The sequence below is a fragment of the Sinohyriopsis cumingii genome, chromosome 17 (genome assembly GCF_028554795.1).
Source record: "Sinohyriopsis cumingii isolate HCF-2022 chromosome 17, ASM2855479v2, whole genome shotgun sequence".
Classification (NCBI taxonomy): domain Eukaryota; kingdom Metazoa; phylum Mollusca; class Bivalvia; order Unionida; family Unionidae; genus Sinohyriopsis; species Sinohyriopsis cumingii.
In genome coordinates, this window is record NC_142977.1 from 39,503,407 (window position 1) to 39,523,840 (window position 20,434).

The 20,434-nt window shown below is 39.5% G+C and overlaps 1 protein-coding gene across 1 annotated transcript in view; it reads left to right on the top strand.

Moving 5' to 3' along the window:
* LOC149778465 (acyl-CoA-binding domain-containing protein 6-like) overlaps positions 1 to 19,036 on the top strand; it is a 55,092-nt gene extending 36,056 nt beyond the window's left edge. Inside the window, exons 5-7 of the mRNA XM_089939310.1 lie at positions 2,526 to 2,615; positions 4,106 to 4,136; positions 17,860 to 19,036. Of these exons, the coding sequence (XP_089795436.1) occupies positions 2,526 to 2,615; positions 4,106 to 4,136; positions 17,860 to 18,008 (270 nt within the window). The 3' untranslated portion in view covers positions 18,009 to 19,036. The remainder of the gene's footprint in view (positions 1 to 2,525; positions 2,616 to 4,105; positions 4,137 to 17,859) is intronic.
* The last annotated feature ends 1,398 nt before the right edge of the window (positions 19,037 to 20,434 follow it).

Sequence of the window (20,434 nt, forward strand, 5' to 3'; positions counted from 1 at the left end):
TCAGTATTGAATAAATAAAATTAATAAAAAGAATCTCACTAAGCATACATTACAGTTTCCATTGAACTATGATGGGACATGTATCTTGAAGTTATAATTACCATGTAGTAGAAAAGGGACAAGTTTAAACATCATTGCCATGTTTCTTATGTTGCAATGTCAACTTGGTATTTAGAGAATATAAGATACTTTAGGAGCAGATCATTAGGTGTTCACAGTCATGTTATAATAATGAAAACAAAATGTATAGATGATGTTGGAATTATAAGGTCAACAACAGTCAACATAGAATTGTCACATTTCACAATATTTTCATGGGGCCCCAAGTAGCCAAGTGGTCTATAGCGCTCACCGTTCCGAATCACTGCCATCGCACCTCTGTCTGAGTCCAAGGCTCGGTTAGCGTGGGTACGTGGGAAAGCCTGCCAGTAGCTTCTTGTGGGTCGGTGGTTCTTCCCATGGTTTTCCAGGGTTCTTCCTCCACCAGTGATACTGGCCACCATGTATAGCCTATCTTGTGCTGAAAAATGACGTTAAACCCTAGAACAACAAATTTTCATTTTCATAACGTAATAATAAATTAAAATGCAAATTCAGTCTTATTACCATTTCCTACCTGCATATAAAGGATACAATTTTTTTATAGAATCTAGTTCAAAATTATGGCATAAATTAGTTAAAGTATAGCTTATTAGATCAATAAAAGTATAAAATAAAAAGTCCTTATGTTAATTTATCAATATTTCATGTAGTGCCTTACTGAATAAAGTTTTTAAATACAAAGTATAAATATGGGAATTACGAGATCATTCAAAAAGTAGGATTACTGACCATTCAATTACTAAGATTACTATTGCTTGAAAAAAGGTGGCTCTCTTGTGAAAGGTAATTTTTTAAATGAAACTCCTCAAAACATGATCAAATGGCTGAGGACCACCCTGGTGGCCTAGTGGTTAGAGTGTCTGCCTTGGGAGTTTGCTGGTTCAAATCCTGGATGAGTCTTACCAAAGACTTATAAAAATGATACTAACAGTTGTCCTGCTATGCACTCAGCATTAAGAGGTTAGTGTTGGGACTGGTTGGCATGGTGTCAGGGCAATGTGACTGCATGAGATATCATGTCACATGTCTTTGGCATGATGCCTGAGTGCTAGACATCACTATAAAGTGCAACACTGCAGACATCATAGCGATATGAACGAAATATTGTTAAAGCTACGTTAAAAATCCTAATCATACAAACACATCAGATGGCTGAAATGTATGTAGTTCAACTTTCTCTTGGAAAGGCATGGTGTGACACCATGTTTGAGATCTCATAATATATATTTACAGTTGTACCACTTGATCTTCATGTGTTGAATTACAAATGGCGCTGTGGATTGTGTCTCATCAAAAGTCAACATCAACTCCTGCCTCGCCGTCGTGTCATGATAACCTCTCTTGGAAGAACCAGTAGGCCTTTTACCGCATGACACCCAATCACTTTTATCACCGGCTATTGAGCAAGATCAAGATGTAAAAGAAAATTCAGTTACTGACTCGCACTCCAGAAGTACAGACTGGTTATGTGGATCAAATATCCTGTACCCAGTCCCAGTTAATGAACTGGACAACATCAAATACCATCTGTGGTGGTCCTGTCCACCATGAAGATAAAATGGCACTGTTCTGTCAAAACCAGACTCAGCCATACATCTCAGATCACAACAGGTCATTATCACAGTAATTCTGATCATTTAAGCCATAAGACTGAAGGTCTTTGGGCAGTTTTCCTGCTTCATACCACAAGGTACTTTTATGGATCAGCCACAGATTACTCTGTGCACCCAGTGCCCAGTTTAGTGTCCCAGTACACACAGGATTTGAAGTCATTGGGTAATGAAGCCTTGTCATTCAAAGGGAACAGTTGCTGAGTGATCAAATCCCAATTAGGACATTTCTTCAGCATGATAGGTCACTTCTTTAGACAATCTTTTCTAGTTTCATCAATGATTGCACATTAAGTGTCCATGTTGCCATGTTAATCTAGAGACGATGAAGCATGCTCACAGACTCCGTCATCTTTGCTAGGTTTCACTGACGAGACGTGTCATTCGAAGTATTTCACTTGTTGACTCACATCAGGTGGTCACTTGCATGTACAAAGTTTGAGTTGACAGTTTGTACAGACAAGAGCACAATGGGATGGGTGCACATTGCCTTCCATCACTCCACGAGGCCAGTGGATGGTGATGCACTCAGGATTGTCTTTTGCATATCATTATCCTAGAGAAATATCAGAAAGCATTCCATTGGTGGTAGGAGAATCTACACAGGAGAACATCTTGTTCACCTCAGGTAAGTATTATTGAAGAAACATTATCTTACTAAAAAAAGATTGGTTAAAAAAGAAAATATTACCTCTGATTTCCCTCATTTTATTTTCAGATGACTTGATAATGAAATCTTTCCTAATCTTGATGAGTGATATTATTAGCAAAACTACTGTCTGTCCAAGTTAAGAGGTTGCGTTTGTATTTCAGGGAATGACATTACTTCACTGGGCCTGTGACAGAGGACTCACTGAGATGGTTAAAATCCTGCTTGAAAGAAAGGCTTATATCAATGAACAGGTAAATCACATCAGGAGCCAATTGTCTTTCTAGTAAATCATAGACACAATAGTTATAATATTTTGGCGTTAGTGACAAATATGAAGTAATGTGATGTTTTATTTGGATTAAGTTTAATATTCCAGTTTTATTTGGATCAAAGTTTAATGTTCCATTTTTATTTAGATTAAGCTTAATGTTCCAGTTTTATTTGGATTAAGTTTGGATTAAGTTTAATATTCCAATTTTATTTGGATTAAGCTTAATGTTCCAATCTTATTTAGATTAAGTTTAATGTTCCAGTTTTATTTAGATTAAGCTTAATGTTTCAGTTTGAATTGGATTAAGCTTAATGTTCCAGTCTTATTTAGATTAAGTTTAATGTTCCAATTTTATTTGGATTAAGCTTAATGTTCCAGTTTTATTTGGATTAAGCTTAATGTTAAGATTGTTTAGAATAATCTGAATGTTACAGTCTTATTTGGATTAAGCTTAATGTTCCAGTCTTATTTAGATTAAGCTTAATGTTTTAGTTTGAATTGGATTAAGCTTAATGTTCCAGTCTTATTTAGATTAAGTTTAATGTTCCAGTTTTATTTGGATTAAGCTTAATGTTCCAATCTTATTTAGATTAAGTTTAATGTTCCAATTTTATTTGGATTAAGCTTAATGTTCCAGTTTTATTTGGATTAAGCTTAATGTTAAGATTGTTTAGAATAATCTGAATGTTACAGTCTTATTTGGATTAAGCTTAATGTTCCAGTCTTATTTAGATTAAGTTTAATGTTCCAATTTTATTTGGATTAAGCTTAATGTTCCAGTTTTATTTGGATTAAGCTTAATGTTCCAGTTTTATTTGGATTAAGCTTAATGTTCCAGTCTTATTTAGATTAAGTTTAATGTTAGTTTTATTTAGATTAAGATTAATGTTCCAGTTTTATTTGGATTAAGTTTAATGTTCCAATCTTATTTAGATTAAGTTTAATGTTCCAGTTTTATTTGGATTAAGTTTAATGTTCCAATTTTATTTGGATTAAGCTTAATGTTCCAGTTTTATTTGGATTAAGCTTAATGTTCCAGTTTTATTTGGATTAAGCTTAATGTTCCAGTTTTATTTGGATTAAGTTTAATGTTCCAGTCTTATTTAGATTAAGTTTAATGTTCCAATTTTATTTGGATCAAGTTTAATGTTCCAGTTTTATTTGGATTAAGCTTAATGTTCCAGTTTTATTTGGATTAAGCTTAATGTTCCAATCTTATTTAGATTAAGTTTAATGTTAGTTTTATTTAGATTAAGCTTAATGTTCCAATTTTATTTGGATTAAGCTTAATGTTCAGATTGTTTAAAATAATCTGAATGTTAATGCTTTTTAGATTAAGATCATTGTTGAGGTTTCATCTTGCTAGCTAAATAAACCTTTGCTAAAAATATGGTTGTTGAATTTTTTAAATGTTTTTTTACGGTAAATATGCACATGTTTTATATTATTTGTAATTCTTCTTCTTTACAGGATGCTGATGAACAGACTGCATTGCATTTTGGTAAGTTGTGTAACTTTTCGAGGGTTGATTCATGTAACAAAAGCTGGTTTTAAGGTTACATTAGCTGCTCTTTCATTAAATGCTGTCAACTTTTACTTGAAGTTGGTACATTGAATTCACTTGGACCATCAGTCTGCAAATGTCTCTCAGCAAATTATGTGTCACTTTTCATCTGCATCTTGTAATATGTGTACATATTTTGGAATAAAGGCATGTCACATAAACTAGGTTTGGGAGTATTCAAACTTGACTGGAATGTGATTCCAATATGTTTGACCTTTGGGTTCCAAAATGGCTGTGGTTGGTGCATTTGCAATTCTGTAAAAAGAGGCCTCTTCCATTTGCCTCATTTGGCATCTTCTCTTTTAACACGACCTCTTTTGCCTCTTTCAAATATCCAGTGGAAAAGTTTAATGCAGTGGCCAGAAAAGGTAAGATTGGCACAGTTGGAAGAATTTAATGTGACGTTGCATAAAAGCCAGTGGTAGCAGAAATCCATAGTTTATACTAAACCTTCATTCAGCCAGCTAGCTAAAAATAAAATAGCAAAATTCAGATAATACTGTAAATGCAGAAGTATTTATTACCATCTTGTAATAATGCATCTATGTCAATGAGTGGTAAAAATGTATGGGTCTTCTCTATTGTTTTGGAAGATCCCAAATTGAACTGGTCAAAGTATTTGCTGAACAAATGCTAGTTGCCAACTTTACATGATGGACATTGGCGCTCATAATTGTCCCATGCAGATGTTTCATGTTTAAACACCCTATAGCCACTAAACTTGAGACAATAGATACATGAAAGCTAATCTCCTAATCTTCAGATTTATCCAGACCCTCCAACTAAATGATTGTCCAGGACTCTGTACTTAGTTACAGGAGTCCCTTCCATCCTGTGCTTTATCAATATTGTGTGCATTGCTTGAACCCAAAAGATCTTAAAACATGTAGTCTTTCCATAACAAAGTATTGAGTAAAGATACTTGTAATTAATCTTCTGCATCATCCACAAATACTTTTTTCGAGGATTGTTTCATATAACACTTTACTATTGGATTTTACCAAATATAACTGTCAGATAAGTGCATGTATTTCTCCTTCAAATACGTTCCCCGATCACATTAACATTAGGAATATAAGCCTGCTACCTCTTGAATCCAGCCCTACTAAAAGACGAAAATTCGTCTTTTGGTCTATCTTATATAGACCAAAGGGCAATAACTCTTGCCCATTATCTCCCCTTGCCACCGCCAGGTGTCACTAGTTTTTAAGCTTCGCTTGTACTGATAACACGTACATTATACCTCCAAACAATCCAAGCCATCTTAGCGTTAAATTGGACCATCCGAAGTTAAATTTGGATTTATTGCGTTGGACAATCATTCTTCTACAGGTTGTATACATTATTTTAACAATTTTTCTCAAAATTGAGTGACTTTGTCACCCTTATGGATTTCGTTTACTGAAGATCATGTTACACACGCTGTCGCGGAACTCATGTTGTTAATTAAAAGTTAACGCGACACTGACTAATTTCGCTTACACCGTTAGTAACGGTTGTGGTATTAGCGAATTAATAACATGCTGAATTGCTAATTTGTGCTTTGTTTTCTTTTTTTGTGTCGTTTTAGTAGAAATGTCAACCAAATGCATGAAATGCAAAAGGTTCAAAGCAAAAGAAGACAACCATGACTCTTGTATTGTATGTACCAAGTGTACATCATCTATACCATGCAGCGTGTGTAATACTTGGACAGAGCAAACGTGGGCTGATGTAGTCCAGAAGGCAGCAAAAGGGAGGGATAGATGGAATAAGTCGAAGAAAGATAGCATTGATGTCCTCAGTATACATCCGAAGTCAGCCTCCATTGCGAGCCTTGTGGGGGACATTAGAGTCCCCCCTCCACCTAAAGTTCATCGTTAGCAACCGTCAGCCACAGTAACATCAGCGGCAATGGAGGAAAATAATGTTGACAGGGTACAACAGTCCAACTTTGAACAGATGCGTCGTTTGGTCCAGGAATCGACAACACAGCTATTGACATCAGGCCAGATATTACCCTTATTTCCCTCGCTCGCTTCCACAGCTTTTTCTGACTCTTTGGGGGAATGTTCCCCCAATTTTAGGCTGCCCAGTGGGTGTAAGTCCCCCTGCATGTCCGAGGATGGCCTTCAGGCCTGTAAGTCAGGACGCATGGGGTTTTTACCGGATCCATCGGATCCATTTCTTTATACAACCTCTATGTCACCGGCCGTCCAACTGTCCCAGCATGGGGACCCAATTGGTAAAACGATCCGACCAAACATGACTTACGGGATTTTAGTGATAAATCCGTCCGTCAACCTGTACCGCCGGCAATATACCAATACTAAGGCAGAGATTTTAGTGAGAAATCTGTCCGTCCAGCCAGGCCATTGGAGCAGCTGGTACCGGTGATAGCAGGACCGTCGCCAACATTCAGATCGACCACAAGTCAGACAAACCAGCCGGCAGGGCCGTCCGTCCATATGTTCACGGCTTATCCACAAGGGAGAGTTAGTGACAGTGTTAAGGATGACGGAATCGTGTCATCTATGCCACCTGGTATGCTCTATCCAGAAATGCAAGCTATTACAGAACATGACTTGGCACACAGTGAGGGTGACGAAACTCCTGCAAATCAGCCGTACACAGATCCAACCATGGAACGGACTGAGTTTGGCTTCAAGGCGGCAGTGGAAGAAATTTATAGGGTGTTGGCAATTTCAGAATGCCCTCCACCTCCTACCGCCACTCAAGACTACAAAGTTAAGGCGTCTGTAGATCTTGATGGGGAGGAAGAGACACCGTCTTTCCGGCTCCTTCCCCAGTCGGCAAAAATTAAGGAGATCAACGATCGTCTATCAAGCCAAATACCAGCGACGTTCTCGGGTCGCTGGTACAAAACTCATTCAGACACCTTCAGTACAGATCTTCCGGCCCTGGACAAAAATGTGGCAGCAGTTCACATGTCCGCTCCACTGTTTTACAAAGTGGACAAAAGTGTGTTCCATGCCATGTCAAAGCTAGTCCGGAACGTAGTCGCTACGTCTTCAATGTTAGACTTGGCTTCATTAGCCATTTTCTGACTCGCAGAAAAATCCAACAATGACCACACTTGGGAAGCGACGGCCCGGTTTGCTAGAGTTATTAACAGGGCAGCTCACCATTCCATGGCTAATGCGTTGACTGCTTCTGCCAACTTAGACCTGATACGACGTGACGCATGTCTGCGGTCCACGTCGCTCAAGCCCCATCATGCTCTGGCTTTACGGATGACTCCGTTTGGGTCGCCTTTACACTTTGGAGGAAAATTGAAGAAGTTCGGAAGCAGGCAGCTCAGGAACTGCCCCTCCAACTCGCCGCCCAGCCCTCGCAGGCGTTTAGAAAAAATCAGCCCCTGCCACAGCGGAGGGATGATTGGCGGACCAGGGACAAGGGATCCTTACAATCAAATGTGCAGTATAGATCCCAATCCAATGCCAGGAGACAACAGTCTAATCAAGCTAGGAGGCAACCATACAGAGGCGGTAAGAAACAAAGTTTCTCTGTCTTCAAGCCTCCTAACTCTAAAAATTGACATACCCTCTCCACCACCCGCGGACAGCGACGTTCTCGGGTCGCTGGTGCAAAACTCATTCAGACGCCTTCAGTACAGATCTTCTGGCCCTGGACAAAAATGTGGCAGCAGTTCACATGTCTGCTCCACTGTTTTACAAAGTGGACAAAAGTGTGTTCCATGCCATGTCAAAGCTAGTCCGGAACGTAGTCGCTACGTCTTCAATGTTAGACTTGGCTTCATTAGCCATTTTCCGACTCGCAGAAAAATCCGACAATGACCACGCTTGGGAAGCGACGGCCCGGATTGCTAGAGTTATTAACAGGGCAGCTCACCATTCCATGGCTAATGCGTTGACTGCTTCTGCCAACTTAGACCTGATACGACGTGATGCATGTCTGCGGTCCACGTCGCTCAAGCCCCATCATGCTCTGGCTTTACGGATGACTCCGTTTGGGTCGCCTTTACTCTTTGGAGGAAAATTGAAGAAGTTCGGAAGCAGGCAGCTCAGGAACTGCCCCTCCAACTCGCCGCCCAGCCCTCGCAGGCGTTTAGAAAAAATCAGCCCCTGCCACAGCGGAGGGATGATTGGCGGACCAGGGACAAGGGATCCTTACGATCAAATGTGCAGTATAGATCCCAATCCAATGCCAGGAGACAACAGTCTAATCAAGCTAGGAGGCAACCATACAGAGGCGGTAAGAAACAAAGTTTCTCTGTCTTCAAGCCTCCTAACTCTAAAAATTGACATACCCTCTCCACCACCCGCGGACAGCCTACCTGTGGGCGGCCACCTCCTGCAATTTCAGGACCACTGGACCACCTTTTTTCCTCAGAACGATTGGGTGATCCAGGTCATTTCGGAGGGACTTCGGATTTCATTTATCCAACCCCCTCCCCTGTCCTCCTCTCCCCTCTTCACGGACTTACTGTCCGATCGGGAGAAGGATATCTTTCTACAGCAGGAGATACGGTCGCTCATAGAAAAACGGGCGGTGGAGATTGTGGAAAACCCGCAATTGCCGGGGTTTTATTCCAGACTGTTTCTTATCCAGAAGACAAACAGCAAGTTGAGGCCGATCATCGTTCCTGAGTCGCCTCAACCAATACATTTTACCACCAAAATTCAAGATGGAAACGGCGAGATCAATCCGTCTTTCCATCCGGCGGGACGAGTATGCCGTCAGTCTAGATATGACCGACGCATATTTTCACGTCCCTATCCACCCCGCGTCACGGAAATTTCACAGATTCGCTTACTGCGACACGGTTTATCAGTTCTAGGTCCTACCCTTTGGCCTCAACATCAGCCCTTGGGCTTTTACCAAGGTTATGGATTGCGTCATCACCCTGTTCCGTTCGACTTCATCTACAGAGACAGCAGTGTACTTGGACGACATCCTCGAGAAACATATGGTAAGTTCTATTCTGCTCAAAGGCAGAAACGATCTTTTAGCACTTTTAGATCATCTAGGCTTTCTCGTGAACTGGAAAAAGTCTCCGTCCATCTCAGCGTTTTGTCCATCTGGGTTTCTCACCGATCTGAATCTTGTACGGCTTCCTCGCGCTCGTGTAATCCGGATCGTCGAACTCATCGAGTCTGTTTCCAATAGGACATGGATTTCAGCGAGAGAATTCTTGCAACTCCTCGGATTATTCAATGTGGCGGCGGACTTGATCCCGCTTGGCCGTCTGTTTATGCATCCCTTACAAATGACGTTACGGGCACAATGGCACCCCTTTTCAAGTCCCCTCAATCAAACAATAATGATCACACCCGAGATATGATCATTCCTGAGTCAGTGGCACAACCCATGTTGGCTGTCCACAGGGATTCCTCTGGAGATGCCCCAAGCGGAGATAACGGTATGTACCGACGCCAGTACCTACGGTTGGGGTGCCCACCTGTTGCCAGACTTCGCTACAGTCAGCGGCACGTGGGAGCCAGGGGAGAGGCCTCTCCACATCAACCTTTTAGAAATGAGGGCTGTCATCAATGCCTTTCATTACTGGAAGGATCAACTCTCGGGAAAAACTGTCCTCATTATGTCAGACAACTCTGTGGTGGTGACTTACCTCCTCAAACAAGGGGGCACCAAATCACCAGACCTGTGCATTCTGATCTGGCAGTTTCTACGTTGGTGCGACAACTTCCACATCAACGTACAAATCAGACTCATTCCCGGCAGACTCAATGTCTTGGCCGACACTCTATCCAGGAAAGGTCAAGTCATTCACACGGAATGGTCACTCCATCAGTCAGTCTTTCTTCGGATTTGCACACTTTGGGGGCGTCCGATGATCGTTCTTTTTGCAACAAGGTGGAATCGCAAGTTGCCCACCTTCGTCTCTCCGGTTCCAGATCCAGAGGCTTGGACTGTGGATGCTCTGTCAATCAGCTGGAAGGGGTTGTGGGCATTCACCTACCCTCCCACGGTTTTGGTACCAAAAATAATCCAGAGGTTAAGGGGTCAGAACTGTTGGATGATTTTGATTGCCCCTCTCAGATGGAACAAGTCCTGGGTTACCGATCTACTCGATCTAGAGATAGATCTACCCAGGAAGATTCCAACCAGCCCAAATCTTCTCAAAGAACCGCAGTCACGGGTGTTCCACCCCTGCCCGGACCATCTTCTTCTTCATGCTTGGCTCTTGTCCGGGCAGCCTTGCGAGACAAACAATTTAAACCTTCGATTGTGGAGAGAATCTCAAGAGCAAGAAGGCCCTCCACTCTGAAGGCTTACGAGGGAAGTGGCGTGTTTTCAGGGACTGGTGCCATATCAATAACATCGTCCCTTTGAGTGTCTCAATCCCTCAACTGGCCGACTTTTTTCTCTGGCTTTTCGAGGGGAAACAATTGGCCCCAATTACTATCAAAGGCTACCACTCCATGATATCAAACACATTCCACCATCATGGTAGATGTGATATTGGGCATAACAAAGATCTATCAGATCTTTTAGCCAATTTTGATTTCAATCGACCAAAATCCCTCACCCTGTTTCCAAAATGGAATCTGTCCTGGGTTTTAACATGGCTCAATTCAGACAAATTTGAACCTTTAGGCCACACTTCGTTAAAGCTACTATCATACAAAACATGTTTCTTGATAGCCTTAGCTTCAGCATGCAGGGTGAGCGAGTTACATGCCCTTTCCAGTGACCCGAACTTTCTTCAGTTCAGATCAGATGGTTCATTGGTCCTCCTGATGCAACCAGGCTTTGTAGCCAAAAATAGGTTACCATCCATTGGCAATCAAAGAATTGTCATTCGCTCCTCTCTTCCATAGATAAATCAAGAGCAGCAGCCGTGCAAGATCCTGTTCGTGTACTCAAGCACTATTTAAAACGCACAGAGGCGTGTCGGGACACACATAAGCGCCTCTTTCTTCCAGTCAAAGCTGGTAAACGGGATATCACCCCTCAAGCCCTTGCTTCACGGCTGAAGTGGGTTATACGCTCAGCGTACTCTGAGGTCTCACAAGATCAGAGTCGCCTCATGAAGATTACGGCTCATGAGATTAGAGCAATCTCAGCGAGCCTGGCATTCAAACGCAATGTTTCGATCCGAGATATAATAGAAGCTGTTGGCTGGCATGCAGAGTCAACCTTCTCCAGTTTTTATCTGAGAGATTTGGCTTCTCAGAGGCAAACCTTGAATCTGGTAGGTCCGGTGTTGGCAGCCCAGATGACCACCAGACCCATTTAAAACAATCAGCACAGCCTATCAGCTTCGCTGGATTCGGCCTTGAAATTTCGTAGGTAAGAAGATTTCAATAACTATCTTCTTAACCATATATAGGGGTAACATATCACGTGACCCTGGGCTGTGTTGCTGATGAAATTAGGAGAACGGGTTATCGTTCAAATGGGGAATCCAGCCATCATTCCCTAGAAGGTACCCGGGGTGGAGGTAGGATGCTCAGCATTCCCTCCTCCTATTACTTAATCTCCTAACGTTAATGTGATCGGGGAACGTATTTGAAGGAGAAAGCAAATTTTAAGTAAATTATGTTTCTCCAAGAATACTTACCCGATCACATTACTTAAAAACCCTCCCAACCACCCCGCTATGCGCGCATCCTCGTATAATATATATCGCTCAGCTTAAAAAACTAGCGACACCTGGCAGTGGCAAGGGGAGGTAAGGGGCAAGAGTTATTGCCCTTTGGTCTATATAAGATAGACCGAAAAGACAAATTTTCGTCTTTTAATAGGGCTGGATTCGAGAGGTAGCAGGCTTATATTCCTAACGTTAATGTGATCGGGTAAGTATTCTCGGAGAAACAATTTACTAAAAATTTGCTTTCTTGAGGTTCTTTGCATGTTTGTTGATAAAGAATATTTTATTTTGAATGACAGTCAAGTGACATAAAATACTGTATAGGAGAATATTCTGTAGCAGAGTTGCTTGAGAAAAGATAAGTATGTAGATATATTTTCTAGCAAAATACAAGTTAATGATAATAGGCAGATGCCAGAACTGAAACAACAGCAAACCTAAAGCAAAAAACAGACACCTTTTCAGATATATTTAATAATGATACACATTGAAACTGTCATACAAGGGACAAGAAATGACTTTTTTTATTGACATGTCCTTAATATAAAGAAACTTTTTAGATGAGGTTTGACTTTGTACATGTACAGTATAGATTTATTGTCTTTGGCAAAACTCTTTAAGTTTATTACTTATACAGAGATACTTCAAGGGTGGGATCTCATTAATGACACAAAATAAGTATAAAAAATTGCACTTGGAAAGTGGTGATGCATGAGAACTCACACAAATTAGTTTAAAGTCACGGATATAAAAATGTACTCTGCACGGCAATATACAAATTTTATTTATATTACAATAAATTGAATAAATAAGTATCTAACTTTAAAATCTTCACAAGTAAGGATATTTTGATTTTATCACCATACCTCTTCCATTCCAAAGTCTATTGATGTACATTGCTTCAAAAGGAAACTTTGAAAATCCCAATAACTATTTATAACCGAAACGCGTGCCCTAGATGGTTCTGCAGTTGATACAATTCATATGCACATGCGCGAACATTGTGGTCCATTTCCAGAAAGTGAAATCAACCATGGCAGGAAGTAAAATTACTGATTATTTTTAACACCAAGATGATGGTAGTGTTAATGTGGAAGGAGGACTTCAGGTCAGTGGTGGTGTTAATGTGGAATTTGGACTTCAGGTCAGTGGTGGTGTTAATGTGGAAAGTGGACTTCAGGTCAGTGGTGGTGTTAATGTGGAATTTGGACTTCAAGTCAGTGAAGGCAGGAATGTGAAAAGTGAACAGCAGAATGAAGAAAGTAGTGGAGTTTCTCATGAAACAGAGTGCAACATTTCAATAGCCATGTCAGATGCCGAGTTAGATGTACCGCCAAGAACAAAACCAAAATGTGCAACAGTTTTTCAGAATTCTTGGTTGCCAGAGTACAAATGGTTACAGCTCTTGATCCCGAAAAGGGTGTGCCACAAAAGCTCAAGGAGAAAGTTTGCAGCCCCCTCCACTCTTTCCAAAGCACAAGGATGGTCAGCCCTAAGGACAAGCTAAGTGCTCCTCATACACTGATTCCCATAGATGCCAGGCTAAACCTCTTTTTCAGGGACTTGGTCTGGAATAATGATCGATGGCTGGGTCCTTTCTGTCATAAAAGTTGGATACTTGCTTCAGTTTCAGGATCTTCCTTTAGCAAGATCCTCCATATTTTTCCACTAGTTTAATCAGATGCAATGAAATGAAGAGGTACACTTCCTTCTTCAAAAGAGTGCAGTGGAGAGGGTGTTCAGCAACAAATAGCTGGCCTTCTACTCCCTGATTTTCCTTGTGCTAAAGAAAGGGAAAATTGTTGATCTTTCCTCCAGAAACTGGTTTCTGCAAGAGGAACCTTTTAGTCGGGAATGCCATAAGACATGGTGACTGGGTTGGTCTCCATCGATCTTCAGGAGGTATAAATTCACATACCTATCTTTCTTTCACACAGATGTTCCTCCATTTCTCTTGGATGGGGAGATCTTCCAATTTTGAGTTCAGCCATTAGCCTTATATCTACACCCAGAGCATTTACCAGGGTCATGGGGGTAGTTGCAGTCCTCTAATATTTCAAGAATTTGTTGCTCAACAATGGTCAGCTAGAGTCCCTCAGGCTAGATACGTCTTGCTATTGGTCCATTGTGATAAGACTGGATCTTTTACCTATAGAAATTGCAGCCTACTCAAGATATTGTCTGCATATCAATGAATGTCCTTACAGAGGATTAGTCCGTGTCACTTGGGTAAGACTAGACAAGATCCTGTCCCTCAAGATATTGTCTGCATGTGGAGAATGTCCTTACAGAGGATTAGTCCATGTCACTTGGGTAAGACTAGACAAGATCCTGTCCCTCAAGATATTGTCTGCATGTGGAGAATGTCCTTACTGAGGATTAGTCCATGTCACTTGGGTAAGACTAGACAAGATCCTGTCCCTCAAGATATTGTCTGCATGTGGAGAATGTCCTTACTGAGGATTAGTCCATGTCACTTGGGTAAGACTAGACAAGATCCTGTCCCTCAAGATATTGTCTGCATATCGATGAATGTCCTTACAGAGGATTAGTCCATGTCACTTGGGTAAGACTAGACAAGATCCTGCCCCTCAAGATATTGTCTGCATGTGGAGAATGTCCTTACAGAGGATTAGTCCGTGTCACTTGGGTCAGACTTGACAAGATCCTGTCCCTCAAGATATTGTCTGCATGTGGAGAATGTCCTTACAGAGGATTAGTCCATGTCACTTGGGTAAGACTAGACAAGATCCTGTCCCTCAAGATATTGTTTGCATATCGATGAATGTCCTTACAGAGGATTAGTCCATGTCACTTGGGTAAGACTAGACAAGGTCCAGTCCCTCAAGATATTGTCTGCATATTGATGAATGTCCTTACAGAGGATTAGTCCATGTCACTTGGGTAAGACTAGACAAAATCCTGTCCCTCAAGATATTGTCTGCATGTGGAGAATGTCCTTACAGAGGATTAGTCCGTGTCACTTGGGTAAGACTAGACAAGATCTTGTCCCTGTTGGAGGTGCTGAGAGCCAAGACCATGTTGTCAGCTGATCATTTTTGCAGGGGACCTTAACTCCACTGTGGACCTTGTTCCCCTAGACGGACTGCACTTTCATCTGCTCCAGCTTTTATCCTTTTGGTGAACTGGAAACTGCACAGGGATCCTCTGAATTAGAGTTCTCAAGGTCTGGATTTCCTACATCATCTGATTTCATGGACAAATAAGAACTCTCAGGAGTCCCCATGCATGGTTCTAAACCCCAACTCCTATCCATTCGCATATGTGTCAAACATATTGCAGTTTTCTCCGTTTTAAGATGGATTGCATTAATTATCAAGAGAGCTTCTCATTCCCTTACCAAAAGGGACCTTTCATTCCTGAAAATTGAAGGCCTATCACTTTCATTTTAGGAGTTTATGATGACAGCTGCATTTTAATTGATCTCATACTACCTTCTTCTCCTCTTAACTTCCCTTGTTGGCTCTCCAAAGAAAAGGCATATTTTCTTTGGCAGTTGTAGAATTATCTGCCTCCTACTGCACTAACGTATTCAGTTATGCAAGAGTCCGTGTCACTTGGGTAAGACTTGACAAGATTGTATTACTGATAATAAAATGTAGTTTTTTGGGGATGGAGTGTAACTAATTTTAATGATGTATTAACTGTTATTATTGCCAGATTCCATCCTCTTACCCCGCACTGATGTCCCACTAGTTTAGGCAACATCCTGAAAGAAAAATGAAGGACACCACACCTGGAAAAGACATCTGTGGATTGGACCAGGATCTCTCTGGTATTCCAGAACCCTCCATTTTAGCCAATGGGAGGATGAGTTCTCATATAATTCAGTATTTATGCCCATTAAATATCCAGCTATGCAATAGCAGCAGGTAAGTATAACATGATTAAAGTTTAATGTAGTCTGCCCCAAAAAGCTACATTTTGATAGTATCATTCAAGTCCCAAAATTAGATGTAAAAATATTAATAGGTGCACAATGAAATCAACTAGATTTTATATTTAACATTTTCTTTTGTGACAGTGATCTTTATATGCAATAAAAATGCATACATTTCTAACAGATATGCGTTCTGTCCAAATTAGGCAGGTGATCTTTATTTACAGAACACCAGATCATTACAGATGGTATTTGTTAACTGTTCCTCAAAAATTTGCAACAAATGGAGGTATGTGCAAAGAGGGAATTGGCATCACAAATCAACTACTCGTCACAAATTAACTACTCATTAAAATTTGTCATCAGTCCAGTTTTTGTTCAGAACAAGCTATTTTATCCATATTGTTTGGCAGAACCTGGCTTTTGTGAAAACTTCCACAGCTGTACCAAAGAATATTTTCACCAAGAACAATTGAGCACTGAATGCCAAAGAAGCCAAAGTAGTTTATAGCAGCATGTTCTGTTTCCGTCAGTAAGGAATATCAAACTTAGTGAGTTCTACATGTACGCCAGTGGAACCAATGATGGGGACCTCTTGATTCATGTATCTGTCCAGCTCATGCTTTGCACACACTGCTGCAGATCTTCTGCCCCCCCCCCCCTTTTTAAGATTACAACAGCAGATAGCCAGTCACACTCTTTATCTGGGAAATCATCACTTTCAGCACATTTGGACTAGGAACCTTGTGACTTATGTCTTGATTAGAACTTAAAGCATCAGTGGAAATACTGGTAACTGAAACAAATAAGTCTGAGGCATTTAGGTAATATGATCGAAAGGGAGAACTGAACCATTTAGTCATCTTCTGCAGATGGTCTTGTTCCATGTGCTTTATGACAGTGAACATAAGTGTTCATACAAGCTCCAAAGATTTTTTGTATTTCTTATTGTGGAAGAAAAAACATGCTCTTGAATTTACAGTCAAGCAAGGTGCTGATCAGCAGCAAGTTTATCATAATCCCAGTCATGGAGTGAAGTCCAAAACTTTGCTGTTATGCCAACAGCCACTGCATTCTTAATGTCCTGTTCAGCAGAAGCCCCAACCATATTATCAACTTGGGGAAGCAGATCTCAGTTAACCAAGTGTCTGATGGAAATCAGGGTTAAAATGTATGTAACATAAGCTTCAGCGCTTCATGCTTCACACTTGAAAGTGGTTACTAGGCATTCACTAAATAGTAAAAGTTGTGAGTTAAATACTGGTGACTTTGATCTGGTTTGAACTTGCACGTAGATCAGCTGATTTCTGTTCACATTTCCAGTATTCAGTATACTAGTTTCAGCAGCAGCATGTTTCTTGGATGGACAGGCGATCATTGAAGCGACTTTCTAATATGCTGGTATTCAGTTTTACAGTGTTAGCAAATAGTTTGGGACATTTTTATTTTTTAAGCAGTTTTAAGAAAAGAATGATTCCAGGCATAACATTTTCACTCAATTCTTCATTGGCTATGATGATGCTGACAAACACAAGTACTAACCATTTAGCCAATATACACTAAAATGCAGTTGTGTATTTCTACTAGTATGACATGTGACATGGCACAATACAGTGCAAACATTTTAATTTAAAACTTTACTTTGAAAATTCCATTGATTTATCGGACCCTGCTGATGCTTGTTTACTGCACAGTTTAGTTATTAGTAAGCAAAGGGCTAATGTCAAAGTGTAAGGCATTTGACAGGTGACATGCTGATGGAACACTTTTCAGCCAGGAAAATGATTATATTCAGGGACATAGATGCTTTATAAAGGTTTGTACTTTGAATTTATTTGTTTTCTTGACTTTTCATAAAATTCATGAAAGGAAAAAATAGTTTCAACTTGAGATATAAAATGGCCTATCTAACAAGAAATTGAGTTGAAGCTGAGTTAACGAATACTGTTGGAACCCTACCAGTAGCCCCATTAATTTTAGGCCATGAAATTTTCTTTGTACTTATTTTGCCAATGGAATTACAGTTAGGTGCAAGTTGGAAATAATGTTCATTACACACTAATATTATGTCACTGTGACCTGTTTTCCTGTGCTATTCATCATTGAATACTGGCTCATATCATAGTTGAGAAGTTTATTATGTGAACACCTGCTCAATAACAAATTAATGTTTCTTCCAGCTGTAACATGCGAACACCCAGATGTTGTTGAAGTCTTGCTTGCTTATGGTGCAGACATCAGTGTGCCAGACTCAGAGGGACAAACTGTGATGGAATTAGAAACCAGCTCTGACATCAAGAGATTATTACAAAATTACACCAACAGATGACTTGTTTGGCTTTTAGAGCTATAGTGTCACATGTTCCACTCTGATGGTCCAACATGAAACTAAAGCGGGAACAAAGTCACATGTAAAAGTTAAAGAAGGAAGATTTAAGTTCTGTGGACATACAAATTTAAAAGTTTTGTAAGGTAAAGCAAGTTAAAATTAAGTAGATGTTTACATGTTTAAAAAAAAAACCTGACAAAATGGATGAAACATTTGAACTCTTTTATCAAATCTTTAGAGTTTCTAAAGGTATTGATTTTGTATAGTGAACTTGCAGATTAATGAAAAATGGAGGGAAATTTGTTTTTTATGAGGTGCTGAGCTCACAAAAGTTACGTGTAATATTAAAACAAAAAAAAGATATGAGAATGAAATTTGCCTGCTAAAATGGGATGCTAATTATAAATTTGTTAAATCTTCAAAATACCTGTGATACTGCCAATGTTATATTTGTACTGCCATGAATGTTTCCCAGGATGATGAAGATAGATATCATTGGTTCAAATCAATAATACCCTTCCGTTATGTAAAGGAACATAATAAGACTTTCATATAACATGATAATTTTGATTTTATAAATTCATCTAATAACTTTTATTGCTGTTCAGTGTTTGAGGAGTCCATGTGTGAATTAACTCGATGAACAGAACTAACTAAAGCCACAAGGCGAAACATCTTAATAGTGGACTTAGCTCTTCCAAACAGCAGTGTTGTTATGCATCTTAGATACATACCGTTACTAGCTTAGGTAGAAAGATGTGGAAATTAATAATTATGCAGTGATGGAACATCTGTGTTGAACAACTTAAATTGTCACTGATGTACACCATTAAATGTCAGTTATTTTTTACATATTTAGTGAGACCTGCTCCTGTAATAATAGGTAATGGCAGATTAGTGAAAACCCATTTATCAACCTTCATATGTACCAGGATAATAAAAATTACATTATCATCTTGCTTGCTTTCAATTGTTTATCCCGTGAAACGTTCATTATTTTCCATTGGCAAATAAAGAAATGATGACAAGTTTGAAATTGGTTGTAATTTGTATTGATTTTGGTTGGTGCGACTCTCCCTTGCCACAGGCTAAAGATCTGCTTATTGAAAGGTTATGATCCTTCAAGTTTTTGAGAAATTGAAAATTGTATTGTCTCAGTTTTAACGGAATGAAATTTATTTTAACAGAAAGTTGAAGTATTAACCTTTTCCAGTGTATTTGCACTATAAAGAACAACAATATTTTATTATGAACAAGAAAAGATTTTGCTTTAAGAAGAACATATTTCTTGTCAAACCTTTGTCCAAGTTTACAAAAATACATGCAGAGAATTAAAGCTAAACATTTTACGACATTAAAAATATTAAAAAATTTGAAACAAGTTTTATATCTTTGGTTAAAAAAGTTCTACAGTTGCTAGTATTGCCAATGTTGAAGTGCCTTAAACATTTGTTGTTTATGTTACCACATATACTGTGCATTGTTTGAAGACATTTCATCAACTTAGTGTCATTACTCACAAACTGGTTTAAATGTATATCTTGTGATTTTGGGTTTTATTGAAGAAACAAGAAATATTATGTGATTTCTCTTCTAACACCTCCAGATTTGATTAATAAGAACAAATAAACTCATCACTGAAAAAAAATTCTGGTAAATTTGTTTGTCAGTCCAACTTGATCACATGGTGGGAATTAATCATAAAATCTTTTGGTCACAAACAAAGCACCTTGACCACAGCTACCATGGGCTAGGATCTCAGTGGTTTACAATTTATCACTCTAGGCCAGGGTCCCAGGAGAAATGTTTATGCAAGTAAATGAAAACACTTTAATGGTGGTATACCATGAAAAGTTTCAAAGCTATGAATAAGGGGCAGGGAGGAATCCAGATGATAGTTCTGGTTGTATAAATGATTTGTCATTTTGGAAGTAAGTGATCCTTTATTTTTATATGGTCTAGGAAAGAAGGTAAATCAGCCCACCTTTAATAAACAGTGTATCTGTTATGTTCTTGAAGCTTTTCTTTCTCTGCAGTTTCAATACCTGTGTGAATTTGCATTCACAAACTGATATATGTGAAGGACCAAGGTGAGTGATATCGGACCAACTTGCGTTTCTAGTTTGATTGTTTATCTTTAAAACATGTACATTTTGCCCTGAGATAGATAGAATTTTAATGTGAAATTTAAAAGAATTTTCAAATAGTACTTGCATGTTAGGGCTTTCAAAACTTTTTAACTAAGTTTCATAGGAAATGGGCACTTGTACTAGATTCTCAATATCTTTCTGTTTATTAAATTGCGCATATATTCTTTAACTACCACTACTGATTAACAAATGAAGATTGGTGCAAGTGGCTGAAAAATGCCTAAGAAGTAACAAAAGGGTTCAGATTGGTCTATATGTGGCCACTTTGATGGCAAG